The 14035-nt window shown below is 36.3% G+C and overlaps 1 protein-coding gene across 2 annotated transcripts in view; it reads right to left on the bottom strand.

Annotated features, from left to right (window-relative positions):
* Nucleotides 1-1039: 1039 nt before the first annotated feature.
* The window catches only part of LOC125049186 (von Willebrand factor A domain-containing protein 8), a 38267-nt gene continuing 25271 nt past the window's right edge, over nt 1040-14035 (bottom strand). For both annotated transcript variants that reach the window (XM_047648331.1, XM_047648332.1), the window contains 14 exons: nt 13729-13975; nt 13171-13311; nt 12949-13084; nt 11557-12448; nt 10780-10985; nt 9868-10055; nt 8515-8674; nt 7666-7821; nt 6167-6275; nt 5250-5370; nt 4337-4517; nt 3259-3404; nt 2542-2643; nt 1040-1390 (listed from right to left, as the gene is read on the bottom strand). In XM_047648331.1, coding sequence (XP_047504287.1) covers nt 1282-1390; nt 2542-2643; nt 3259-3404; nt 4337-4517; nt 5250-5370; nt 6167-6275; nt 7666-7821; nt 8515-8674; nt 9868-10055; nt 10780-10985; nt 11557-12448; nt 12949-13084; nt 13171-13311; nt 13729-13975 — 2894 coding nt within the window. In that variant the 3' untranslated portion in view covers nt 1040-1281. The remainder of the gene's footprint in view (nt 1391-2541; nt 2644-3258; nt 3405-4336; nt 4518-5249; nt 5371-6166; nt 6276-7665; nt 7822-8514; nt 8675-9867; nt 10056-10779; nt 10986-11556; nt 12449-12948; nt 13085-13170; nt 13312-13728; nt 13976-14035) is intronic.

The following is a 14035-nucleotide window of genomic DNA, read 5'->3' as shown; positions in this document are numbered from 1 at the left end:
AAAGGTGCAGAAGAAACAGAGACTACCACAGGGGACATGCCTGTGGCAGTTATTTTAATGGGGCGCTATCAGTAAAAATCGTCCCTACACAGTTTAATTTTAATAAACTTCGAGATTTTCAGCGTACTCAATTACACGTTGTATATGTCCCACTAATGGCCATAGTCCTCCTCTCTTAGGTGAGAGGGAATGGTCTGTAGTCCCCTCGCTAGCCCAATGCGTATTGGAGACTTCACATTCATCCATAGAACATATCTTTTGGACAGGGGCCCTCTTGGGGCCCGTGGCATTTTGCCAACCCTGCCACCCTATTGTTACGCCACTGAACGCTGCTGTACTACCATTTGGAGACTGCGAAGCCAGCCTTGCTCTTTCTTACTAAGACTTCAATATCTTACCCGGCTGATACTTCCCGCCTCTCCTACCTGGGGTACAAATTGGAACCTTTGTGCCACGGACAGGAGTTTGCGTGTGAGAGAGGATTTCTGTTCTCGGGGCTTTGGAACGCTTGAAGGAACGGACCTATGTAACCTCTGGCTCCGCATATACTGCTATGACCATCCACCAATTTGATTATTTTAGTAATTTAATATTTAATTATTTTTATTATTATTACTTTACTAGGTGAAGAAAATCGTCAATACAAATTATACGTATAATGTAATTATATTAATAAAACCTTTTGTCAAATTGTGATTACAACCTGTCAATTATTAGCCTATGGTCTTACGCAGTCCCAAATTTATTCTATTTTTCAAAGCATTCTTGAAAACATGTAATATTCATAGTCTTTAAATATTGTGTTTGTTCTGAAAAGAATGGCAACGCACTGGAGTCCTTCTGGCATCGTAATGCCAGTAAGGGCCACGCTATTTCTCAACATATAACATAAAGATGAATCAGATAAAAAGTATATTATAACCACATGCCAGCTTTTAATTGGAAGACTTTATTTAAAGGCGGATAAATCGGTATCAAAATAGTTTTTGTAATTTACTGATTTATTTGGTTTCCTTTCTTGTATGGTAAAAAAACAAAAGAACAACAAATATATATTTATTTAAAAACAGCTATAAATAGGACATTTGTACTAAAAATATTGTCTATTAAATTTCGTTTATCATATATACATTTCGCATAGAATAATATACCTATACATCTTACATTCAATATCATAATATTTAAAAAAGTCAAACTATTTTCACTTAATCGTCATATTACATAATCACCTTTATTACAATGTAGAGTATACAAATTTTATGGAACATTTTATTAAAAAAATCATGAATTTTGTAGTAATGACGACGCAAATATTTGTTGCATTATCTGTGGCAATGATGCGACATCCAAGCATATGTGCGCATGACCCGCTGGTAATTTACGTCGAATCCTGAAACACAAGAAAATAGCGTGTACAGTATAGTAGCGATCTGTTGCACCAAGAAATTATTTTAAAGTTTATAATTATTTGTAAATAAAGAAAAACATCGAAACCACAGTTTTTGTACCATGCCCCACCTTAGCCTTCCTAAAATTCTTACGTAGGGCGTGACGTTACGTAACGTAACATATATCATTTTAGTATTAACAGATTTAATTGTTCACTTAAGAAACTTAAATGATATTGTTCAAATTTCAAATAACTTTAATAAATTGTCGAATAACCCTGTGGGAAACGCTGATATATGTTTTCTATATTATTTATGCTCTCAAAGATCACACATGTCATAATGAGGATAATCAAATCCTTTGAAAATATGTTATAAAAACGTGTGAAAATGACATGAGAACTTAAAAAGTCGCTGCGTTAACCAGATCTATGCAACTTCCTCTCAATCGAGTAGCCCGGAATATCTCACACAACTCATGTGGGGACTCTATATCGAAGAAATCGCATGAGTCCGTCAAGCGTCCCCGAATTTATAATGTACAAACATTAATACCAATTTGGTAGGAATATAAAACTAAAAACTAAAAAGCTAATCTCACAGATTCATGAATTACAAATGAATAAGAAATAGAAAAATTACAAAAGTCTCGATTGAGCAGGATAGGATTAAGAAATGAACTTTTCCTTTAAAAAAAAGACTTCTGCACTAAAAACGATTTCACCACTATTAAGCGTCAGTAGTTGTATCCTACCAGACCTAAGTGCCTGATATGTTGGGGTCCTATGTATAAAAAAACAACGGGTTGCACTCCGGGAGTGCCGGTAGAAGTGAAAACTTGAATATTAAAGTTGTGCATTTTTGATATTTTGGAATGGTTATGGAATAATTTTGCACGAATAGCTTTAATTATCAGTATAAAAGTACTATCATTTATGTGGTGGAATACAATATTTATTGCGCTATCGTACACAAACATGACACTTTATATTACATTAAATAAGCCGCGCCAGCTGTCTACTCCATCCGACATACGAATTTTCGATCAGGTCACGTGTCCTGACGCGAGTTTAACATTTTTTACCCATTCCAAAAAGTGTACAACGCCGCTAAATAAGTTTTCACTTCAAAAAATGATTAAGTATATACTTACAAATCAGCCTCATTCCCGAGACCACCGATGAAGATAACGTGAGCTTGAACTCTGGGATCTGACGTCACGATACTTCCCAATTTCTCTGGTGGAATGCCATATCTATAAACAAACATTCATTTATATAAAAATGAAACGAAAAATATATTGCTAAGATCAAAACTCGAGAAAACTGGACCAAATCGAGTTTTTTTTTATTTATTCCTTGAACTCTGAAGAAAGAAGTTTTTTTATGTAATAGGAGGCAAACGGGCAGGAGGCTCACCTGATGCTAAGTGATACGGCCGCCCATGGACACACATTGCTACTTCTAGCAATGTGTGTCCATGGGCGCAGCTTGCCTTCGCTCGCAAGTGCGTTGCCGGCCTTTTAAGAATTGGTACGCTCTTGTTTTTGTTCCGGAATAGCGAACAGTCTCTACGGGGTAACAAAATTTTTCATATGTTGGTACGTACTCACTAAAAAGGTTTGCTAAGTAAAAAAGCCAGATAGTAATAAAATCATTCAAATTTCTACATGAATGAAGTAATCTTTCATCTCGTTCTGTCTTATTATGTTTAGGTTGTAATGAAAAGAGATAGCAGATAACTTTTTACCAAAATGCACTTTTGTCGAACAAATATCAACCAAAATTGAAAAACTAATAATCAATTTCGTATACTCTTCTTAACAGACATACAGATCACATCTTTCCATTATATATACATTGATATATACCTGCGTAGATTGGCATCGGATAATATAAGAACGATAGATTCATCGGTATCTTCATTTGCCAACGTAGAGATGGCGTGACTAGCGGCTGACAACGTGTTGTCTCCCGACCAACAGAACTGCGCGTGCGCATGCATTGTGCGGATTATCTGTAATAAACATGTGTCACTAAATTGAGTCCTCCATTCAGCTAATCTTTTAACGATTTAATTGTCAAAAAATATTTCACTACCCCAAACATTCCTATTTTTACTTGCAAGCTTGGTTTTTGTCTTACTAAGGCTTAATCTTTAAAAACAAAATAAATGGATATAATTTCAGATTTATTTAGATTTTAATTTTCATTCAAATAAATCCTTATTTAATTTGTTTAAACAGACATTGATTTAAAAAAAAGGGTGCGTGTATGTACGCGCATAAGAAGTTATACTTCTTTGGAATTATTAAAAATAGTTTTTGATTGCATGCAAATAATTAATTACAATTAAATAATCAAAGACTGGAAAAGGAGTCATTATAGTCAATAAAGTTTAGTTTACATTTGAAAAATTAAATAAATAATTTTTATTATTCTCTTACATTAAGTGTAACATAAATTATATTATTATTCGAATGTTGTTTTTAAATTATGTCCAATGCCGTAGCATCTTCCGTGGGCAACTTCATTCTGTTAATTTTGTGTCACGGTGCGCGCGCATCGTAAAATTTCACTCTCATCAATTTTTCATAACGCGCCTAAAGAAGTATAACTTCAAAAATATAGTACAGTGGGGGCAAATGGGCAGGGCAGTCCTCTGACTAATCACCTTACACTGCCAGAAGGCTCGCAAGTGCCGGTCTGTCAAGAATTAGTAAGCTTTTTGCTTAAAAGACCCTAAGTCGTGGTTACGAAATATTTCAATGAGCAAGTAGTGGTGCTAAAATGCTTAATTGCAGAAGGGCGAAAGTCGAGGTGATAATGCCGTATTCTTCCTCGACGTCCGATGATGAAACTCAGCTGCAGGTATCAACTCCAGCTCATCTTCCAAAGACTCCTCATTGCACTAGTTTAAATAAATAATAATAGAATAAATCTTCTAACCTGTAATCTTTCTTTCTCGTTCTGGGGCGGTCTGTCCACTCGTATCAACTCCAGGGCGTGTTCCTCCCCAGAATGCCCAAACATGTCATATCTTATTCGGGTCTCGTACCCCTTCAGGGCCTCCGTTAGAAGAACTACGGTCTCCATCGAACGTTCGAGACGTCCGTCTAACGAATTGAACCTAGTCAAAAATAATAACATCATAACACGTTAGTACCGTTTCCGTCATTTTATTTATGTCATGTTCGTTCCCATACTCCTCCGCAACGGCTGGACCGATTCTTATGAAATTTTTTATGCATATTCAGTAAGTCTGAGAATCAGATACTATCTATCTTTCGAACCCCTAAGTGATAAGTGGTGTCCATCCCAAAAAAAAATTTAGATTTTTTTTTGTTTTTATTTTTTTATGATACAGCATACAAAAATACATACAACCCCTAATTTTCACGCCTCTACGATCGACCCCTTTTTTATTATTGTAGATAGTTTAGATATATTTTTATTAAACTACAAAAAATGTATCCTTGAAATAATATACATGGCAAAACAAACGTTTGCCGGGTCAACTAGTATTTCAATAAAAAAAAAAGGCAAAAAGACCTGTTCAGAAACCTGAACATAACTCGATCACGTCATCTTTCTAATAAAACCACATCATAATCCATACATTCGTTTAGAAGCTATAGACAAAAAACACTTTCGTCTTTATAAAACGTGGACTAAATATACCAAATTAATACCATTTTTAAACGAGAAAACTTGTCATAAAAGGCTGTTTTACATATAAAAGATATATATGTGTACAAAATTACTGGACATTTAAAAATGATTCTACAATACAATATAAAATATTTAATGTATGCCCACAGCTGTTTAAAATTAATTAAAAAATTAAGAGCTTCAAACATACCTATACATACTGCCAGAGACATCTAGAACAACTCTTAACCGCTTTGGCTTTTCCGGGGGAGAACCCGGAGGTGGATCTTGTTCAGTTCGACGCCTGTAAATTGATTTCTCACCTGTAATACCTAAAAAAGTAAAAAAAATTAAAAATATTATTTAACAATTGTTTTAAATAGCAATCCATTGAATTTATCAAATTACGGCACAAACCACCTATTTTAAAAATTTAGGTATTAAAATCTTAACTATTTTTTTTAATTAAATTTTTACTTAAATTGGCTATGGGAGCGTTCAAGTATTACGTCACGCAATTGGAGATTATTGACAGATTCTAACATTTCATAAGTGTTGCTACTAAAAAAGTTCTCCACCGAAAAAGGGACAAATTTGACCCATTTGAGGGCAAAAAAAAAACGCTACGTATTTTTTTATGTTTTACCTACAAAAAGGTAAATCTAAATATTTACTTACAAAAGTAACATCATACAAAAATAACAAATATTTCAATATCATGAACAATACATCGAATTAACTTTAATTACTTTAAAGTAACTTCGATACATTCTTGAGCTGGCATCACTGCCTACTAATTCTAGGTTTAGTAAACTTTAAAAAAAAATGTTAGCTGTCACGTCGCGTCTGTCACATTGATTGATTGGGACGTAATTATCACTCGCCGTAAAACCACTATTAATATGGAGCACCGCCCTTAAGAAAATGGATACATTCACTAACAAATAAAATGTATGTTCAGACTCGTATTGAAATTGAAAAATGTGCGCGGCCAAAAAGGTTTGTAATCTCTGACATGTCAAAAATGATAGCTGTCAGAATTATACGGAATTAAAAATCAGAGTATAGTTCCACATATGGAGCGCTTAAGTTTTCATAGAAACATAACATAAATATAAAAATGAGCACCTTCGATAATTTTGCCATCATCCAATTCCCCGCTAGTTTGGTGTCTACTCCACTGTCTCTCTTTCTTCTTCGCTTGCAACTCCGCCAATACACCTCTTAAAGCACTTATCTGAAAAATTTTTATTTTATTTCAGCTATATTTAGATTTTTGATTATTTAGAAAATTGTACACGTAGTGTCACGTAAAATAGTTTGTATGTACCGTAGATTTAGTACTATGTGTGATGTGGTAAACTTTAATGTAACAATGAAGTGCGTGTTTAAATGAAATCCAATGTCGCATTTACATTCAGCCGTAGTGAGCAAGGAAGTGGACAAGGCAGTGGGCACGGAAGTGAACAGGGAAGTGAACAGGGAAGTGAACAGGGAAGTGAACAGGGAAGTGAACAGGGAAGTGGGCAGGGAAGTGGACAGGGAAGTGGACAGGGAAGTGGACAGGGAAGTGGACAGGGAAGTGGACAGGAAAGTGGACAGGGAAGTGGACAGGAAAGTGGACAGGGAAGTGGACAGGGAAATGGACAGGGAAGTGGACAGGAAAGTGGACAGGGAAGTGGACAGGGAAGTGGACAGGGTAGTGGACAGGAAAGTGGACAGGGAAGTGGACAGGGAAGTGGACAGCGAAGTGGACAGCGAAGTGGACAGGGAAGTGGACAGGGTAGTGGACAGGAAAGTGGACAGGGAAGTGGACAGGGAAGTGGACAGGGTAGTGGACAGGGAAGTGGACAGGGTAGTGGACAGGAAAGTGGACAGGGAAGTGGACACGGAAGTGGACAGGGTAGTGGACAGGGAAGTGGGCAGGAAAGTGGGCAGGGAAGTGGGTAGAGAAGTATGGCGTTTACACACTCGTCCTGCCCACTTCCCTGCTCACTACGGCTGCAGGTAAATGCGGCATAAAACAGTAATTTATCTCTTATATTAAATCCTACAAATTAAAAAAAAATGTATTAACTTATTTCAATAACTGTACTAGAAGGAGGGATATAGGGACCGTGGTTTTTGGGTTCCTTCTCCAGTTCAAATTAATGACCGACCGATAAAGTGGTTGTTTATTATTTTATTACTTAAGATGTCATCTGGAACATGGTGTGGTTGCAGCTCCTTACAAACATTGCGTAAAACAAAAAACATAGCGATTGAAAAGATCGGCGGATAGTTTGTTCAGTTCTTCTCTTCCGTTCTACGCCCTTGGTATGAAAACTGGCAGTAAATGTAAAATTAGAAGCATTGAATATGTATTTCTTTTTGACGTTCATAAGTGTACATTGTGTTACCTAAACGAATAAATGATTTTGATTTGATTTATAAACTTATATATAATTGCCAGTCGTCTAATTCCTTTACATGTAATTATGTTAATTTTTTATATTATAAAGCAACAAAGTGTGAATAAATAAATAAAATAAATAAATATATTGTTATCTTTTTGTTTATTTTTTATTCCAGTAATACAAGACCAAAGACAATGTCTATAAACTATTAAAACTGAATGAACTAAATACCTGCGGTTGAACAGCTCTTAAAAACTGTCCATACAATTTGGCATCGTATTCACTCATATTGATCTCCTTGAGACGTTCCGCAAATGCTTTTCTGTTCATCGCACGCGCAGCCTCCTTCACGTGATCCGGAATGTCATCTTTTTCAGCATCTGACAACTGCAAAAACATTTTAATAATATAAAAGTTATAATACTTTTCAACGCCATAATATCGAATTTAAATTTATAAACGATTTTTGAGCTGTACTAATAAAATTTCGCGTATAAAATTTTTTAATAATTTACAGGCCGGCAACGCACTCGCTAGCTGGCATTAAGAGTGTCCATGGGCAGCGGTATCACTTCACACCAATTGATCCTGCCCGTTTGCCTCCTGTACTATAAAATCTCTATAACAAATTCTCGTGTCACAATGTTCGTTCCCATACTAATCCCAAACGGCACGACCGATTCTTATGAAATTTTTTAGGCACAATAAGTATGAGAATCGGCTACTATCTATATTTCAAACCCCTAAGTGATAAGGGGTGTCCACCCCAATTCTTTTTATTTTTAAGATACAGCATACAAAAATACATACAACCCCTAATTTTCACCCCTCTACGATTAACCCCTATTTTTTATTATTGTAGCTAGTTATTTTTATTGAACTAAAACAATGTTTCTTAGAAATTATATATATGACAAAACAACGTTTGTCGGGTCAGCTACTATATATATATGTATATCTAGAATTTTTTAAACTTAGCAATTTGTATTAAAGGAAATTAATTTAATGAACTTAACTACGCATTTTAATTATCCACTTATCAAAATACAATAATTATAATAAAATAATATACAACAATACCTGATGGACATCATGCCCCTTATCCAACCTGTACGGTCCGCCCTTGCCGCCCAAGCCAGCCGTATCCCTCCCACCAGTTCCACCCGCCCAAGTGTTCCCACCTACGTGTGGCTCATTTTTTGGATCTTCCTTTCCGTGTTTTGGTGATGATACATCTTGCCTGTTAAAAAAATAATTAAAATGTCGGTAACATTTACGTATAAGGTAACAATATACCTATAGAAAATCCCTTTTTTCTTAAATGGGTTATATTTATATATATGACCCTTTTTTTTAAATGTATGGTTTAATAGTTGCAATCCCTTAGATATTTTGTTATACAAAAACCGTTGATGAATAAAATAATGACGGCGAGTTAATTGCCAGTTCTTCACCTCCGTTACCTTTGAGAACTAGCAGTTAATGTAAATTTAAACAAAAAAGTAATCAAAAAGAGAGTGACAATAAATTACAATCTAGCCTATACAATAATTATGGATAATTAGATAAAATATATAAATTAGTGACGCTACAACCTTTTGAAGTGAAAACTTTAGCATAGTTGTGTAGTTGTCGCTTTTTCGTTTCATCGACTTTCAAACTATAATAATTTTAGTTTTATAATAATTTTGTTTTTAATTGGGACGCTTTTTTCTTGAAGGACCCTAAGTCGAATTGGTCCAGAAATACTTCAGGAGACAGCTGGTTCCACGTAGTGGTGAAAACTGCCTTAAAAACTCAGTTGTGGACGGACCTCGAATTTGAAGTCTGATGATGAAACTCTGCAGGTATTAGTCCAAACAACTTCTCTGAACAGCGGTAGAAGAGGCAAAAGCTTTCATATACTTCAAATCGCTGATATAATAATATATGAGACAATAAGTATGATAAAGAGATATACTGGAGTGAAAAATATATTAAAGTGCTCATATATAAAATCACAGAGTTTCGGAATTAAAAGGCTATATTATAATATGATAAACCACTCCTTATATGGAAATTGTATTCGTTTTTACAACAAACTCCCAAGCGAAATTAGAGAATTATCACTAAATAAATCCAAATCCCTCGTTATACGTTGATTAATCAATAAAGCGTTTTATAAATTTGAGGAATACTTAAATGATCCTAATCCTTGGGATTGATTTGCTCCAGTTCAAACAATTTGTATGACAATACTTGGCGATTAAAAAGAGTGGCGGAAAGTTCCTTGCCAGTTCTTCTTACCCGCTCTACGCCCTTGACTTGCGAACTGGTAGTAAATGTAAATTTACAATTAATTTAACTTGACAATTCAAAAGTGTACTTAATTACCCACTTGAATAAAGATATTTTGAGTTTTGAGTTTGAGTTTTGATAATTCAATAGTCTCACCCACTAGTCCTCTCAATAGAAAGCTGAATCTTCTTCAAGGCATCTTTAGATCTGCCTTCCAGCACTCCTTCGGTGGGGAGACCGCTCGAATGTAAAACCTCTAGTAACGTGTCGGACATATCTTTGCTGTATCGATCGAAATCGAACACGTTACCTATCGCCGTGGCCAGATCCTCGTCTGGATATTTCTGAAAATTCCGAAGAAATGTAAGACACGGGTCTCGGTGTCTCTTGATCTTATGTCAGTCATGACATATATTTCGAGAATTCCTTCGACATTAAAGTAAGTAACTCCAAGTCAGGAAAATGAGAATATATAATATGTAAAATTCTAGTGTCACAATGTTCGTTCCCATACTCCTCCGAAACGGCTCGACCGATTCTTATGAATTTTTTCTATCTATCTTTCAACCCCCTAAATGTGGTGGTGGGTGATCCACCCCTAAATTTTTAATTTTTTTATAAAAATATTTTTTTATGATACAAAAATACATAATAAAAAAATCAGTGGCGCTACAACCTCCTTAGGTCTTGGCCTCAGATTTCTGAATCTGTTTCATGATCATTTTTAAATCTAATAGGTTAGTAGGTGATCAGCCTCCAGTGCCTGATACACGCCGTCGACTTTTTGGGTCTAAGACATGTCGGTTTCCTCATGATGTTTTCCTTCACCGTTCGAGAAAATATTAAATGCGCCCATAGAAAGAAAGTCCATTGGTGTATGGCCGGGGATCGAACCTACAACCTCAGGGATGAGAGTCGCACGCTGAAGCCACTAGGCCAACGCGCTTGATTTAAACACTTGTTTACTAACTTGGTTACGTAACTATATCTTGAAACAGTAATTTTTACATAACCGAAACATGAAACTTACGAAATAGGAACATCCAAAGACAAAGTTTAAAGTCATACCTGCAAATGCCTGACAATATTAACCAGCTCTCTTGTGGAGTAAGGATACGTCAGCTGGCCCTGGTCAGCCATGTTCCTCAATAAGGCGAAAGCTTGCACCAATTTCTTCATAACGTCTTCGGGGACGTTTGGTCCATACGACCTCAGTAATTCTAACTCCGATTCTATCGAAGGATTGTCCACCGCGTGACACGAGAAAAGATCACCTAGAAATTTTGAAATTGTTTAATTTTATTAAGCTATTGCATAGATTTTATCACGGGCTTTCAGCGCGACCGAATCAAGAAATTCCCTTAACGAAAAAAACCTAACACACGATGACGTATAGGTGCGGCAAATACGCGTTAGAGTGGGACAGAACGCATACTGCGCATTCCCATCTCTCTGACGCGATTGTGCGAGCGAGAGCGCGGCCGGTGAGCCGGTACGCGTTAGAGTGAGACAGACTATATAGGCGTTTTAGTCTGAGTCTGGTAGAGTGTTAGATTGAAATATTATCAAAGAAAAAACTTGAATTAATATCAAAGAAAATAAATACTGCATAAATAAATAATTATAATTGCATAAGTTAATAAAAAATGCTATGCAATAGTTTTATCGGCGGTCCCCGAGTGCCACACGTTTTTTTAATTATGAAAAAATATGTAAGGTAAGAATGAGAGAACAAACAAACACAATATCTTCAAAACGCAATGAACGCCTATTGCGCTTATAGCTTTCTATCGTATTAATATTAAGTTACTGTTAAAATAGGAAAATAAATAAAAAGAAACTCACCAAGAGAAGCAAAGAAATCGTTCCCCAAAAACGGAAAACCTGGTCTATTAGCCAGCACTATCATCCTAAAATCATCATGTACAGGAATGAAACTCGCCACCTCACCACCAGAGCTATCAATCATATCCTTCGGCACAATCCTCCTGCCATCACTCAAAATCATCTCCCCATTCTCCACCAAGGTCTTCAAGATGCACGTGACATGCGTGGGTGCCTTATCCGCCTCATCAACCACTAAGATATGCCCGTTCTTGACCGCCTTCACCAACGGTGAATCTTCGTATATGACAACCCCATCACGGACCGACGGTTGCACAGTTAGGGACTGAACTGTGGTATCTCTGTGGAGTTGAATATACTCTCTTGGCCGATTTAGGAGCTGCAATAATCTATCAGCGATTTTATTCTTCCCCACACCTTGATTCCCCACTAGAAGTAAGTGATTTCCCAGCAGGAAGTCTTGCAATAACCACTCCAATAGTCTCACGTGCTGTGGTACGTCGTAGAACAAAATGTCTGGTACTTTTGTTAGGGCGTCCGTTTTGTATACCTCGGTGGTTGTATCACCGATTGTGAGGACGCCATTTTGTGTTGAGCACTTCACTTTTTTTTCAGTAAACTTTCCGAAACGCTGCGGTTGTTCGATGCCTATCTTCTGACTGGCGCCATCTAGCGCTCGCCTCGCTAAGTTAGGGAGGAATTTTGCCAGAAATGTCCTTTGAATGGTTTCGTAGGCCGAATCTGTTGGGTAATGGGACATTCTACTCGCGATTCTTAGGAGTTGTCGAGTGGATAGTGAAGATGATAGATTACTAAGTGTTGTGTCATTTGAGTATCGTAGTTGGTCTGCTAAATCTATTATGGAATGTAGAGGTTGCGATATGTCTCCATACTGAAAAATTAAAAGCCAACATTAACGCTCTCTCTAAATGAAATAGGAGGCACCTGATGCCGCCCATGGACACACACATTGCCAGTAGGTTCGCAAGTGCGATGCCGGCCTTTAAGAATTGGTACGCTCTTTTCTTGAATACGGAATACCGTTTTCAATTTCAGAAAGCCAGAAATTTTTTTTGTTATAAAATTGCAAACCAAAATTGACTTTTATTATCCCAATTGCAGTAACCATAGGCGACTCTAATCAGTTTGCCGATTTTGAATGCACGTCAAACTAAAACTCAAACTCAAAATAACTTAATTCGTATAGATAAACAAGTCACTTATGAACGTCAACAGAAAAAATGTTAAATTTTTATATATATAAATGTTATGTCGGTTTGTGTACGCTTCAAAAACTGTTTTTATTTATTTTTTGCATCAGTCACATATCTGCGACCGCGAAAAATCTGTTTTTTTAACTATCGGCTGTGTACCAGTGACCGCGAAACATACCAAGGAATTGATGATAAATATTTCTTCATTTTTGCTCAGATTTCTCATCTCGTGGAAGATGAAGAGGCTGAGTATCTCCGGTGACAGCCAGTGAGGGCCACGACCGAGTACGGGTGGCTCTGCTAGTGCTACTATCCTGTTATCAAAATATATTTTTTTTATTATTTTGCCCACTGTTCTATACAAAAATATTATGAAAACCAGACACACATAAGAAATTACCTAAAAGCAGGATGTATCCTCTTAACCCCACTTTCTTCTAATTGTTTAGGAGATATTCCTGATGCGATGAGCTCATCATATCTGTCATGACGGATCAGCCGAGTTCCATCGTGTAACTGCAATTCTCTATCGTGGACTAATCTGGAACATTAAAATAATTATTTCCAAAGCTGCCATACATTGATAAATAATCGTCTACAAAATTATAAATTAACAAAAGACTTGGCCAAAAATAAAGTGCGTTTTAAAAATGATTCCAAAAAATATTCTTGTTTCCGTTCCAAAAAAATAAAATAATTTCTCTTTTATTCATTATTCTATTAACTAAAAGCTGTTTTTATATGGCAAAGAAAATACACTATAATTAATTAAACGAGCCGGCGACACACTGGCAAACCCTCTGGCATTGACAGTGCCCATAGGCGGTTTCACTTGAGACCATTTGCCCCTGTTCTATGAAAAAATACCTACCTCTTAATATTACACAATAAAAATATGCATTTTTATGTACGTCAATTTGTGTATCGTGTGTTTGTTTTTGTAGTAGAAAAAATTAACCTATGCAAAACTGCGAGCGTGCTAGCGTGTATTCTATGTAATCCGTCCAACACAGCCAATCGGCCTTTTAAAGCAGCTTCAACGAGGGCAGAGTTCCTCCACACAGTATCGCCATTTTCCAATGTAGTACGTTGTTGAATCAAATCTCTCGCCGTCATATCCTGGTAAAGGACTATAGGCTCTATTGTATAACCTAATAAGGATGCGAGTTGGCTGATTAGAAGGCTTTTACCACAGCCTTTTGGTCCTGGAATTTAAGAATTTAAAAAATTACGGCGTGTATTATTTAGCTCAGTTTACAATTTAG

This window comes from Pieris napi, chromosome 4, assembly GCF_905475465.1.
Source record: "Pieris napi chromosome 4, ilPieNapi1.2, whole genome shotgun sequence".
NCBI classification, from domain to species: Eukaryota; Metazoa; Arthropoda; class Insecta; order Lepidoptera; family Pieridae; genus Pieris; species Pieris napi.
Note: the sequence above shows the minus strand (reverse complement) of the source record. Positions and strands in the feature narration are given on the sequence as shown.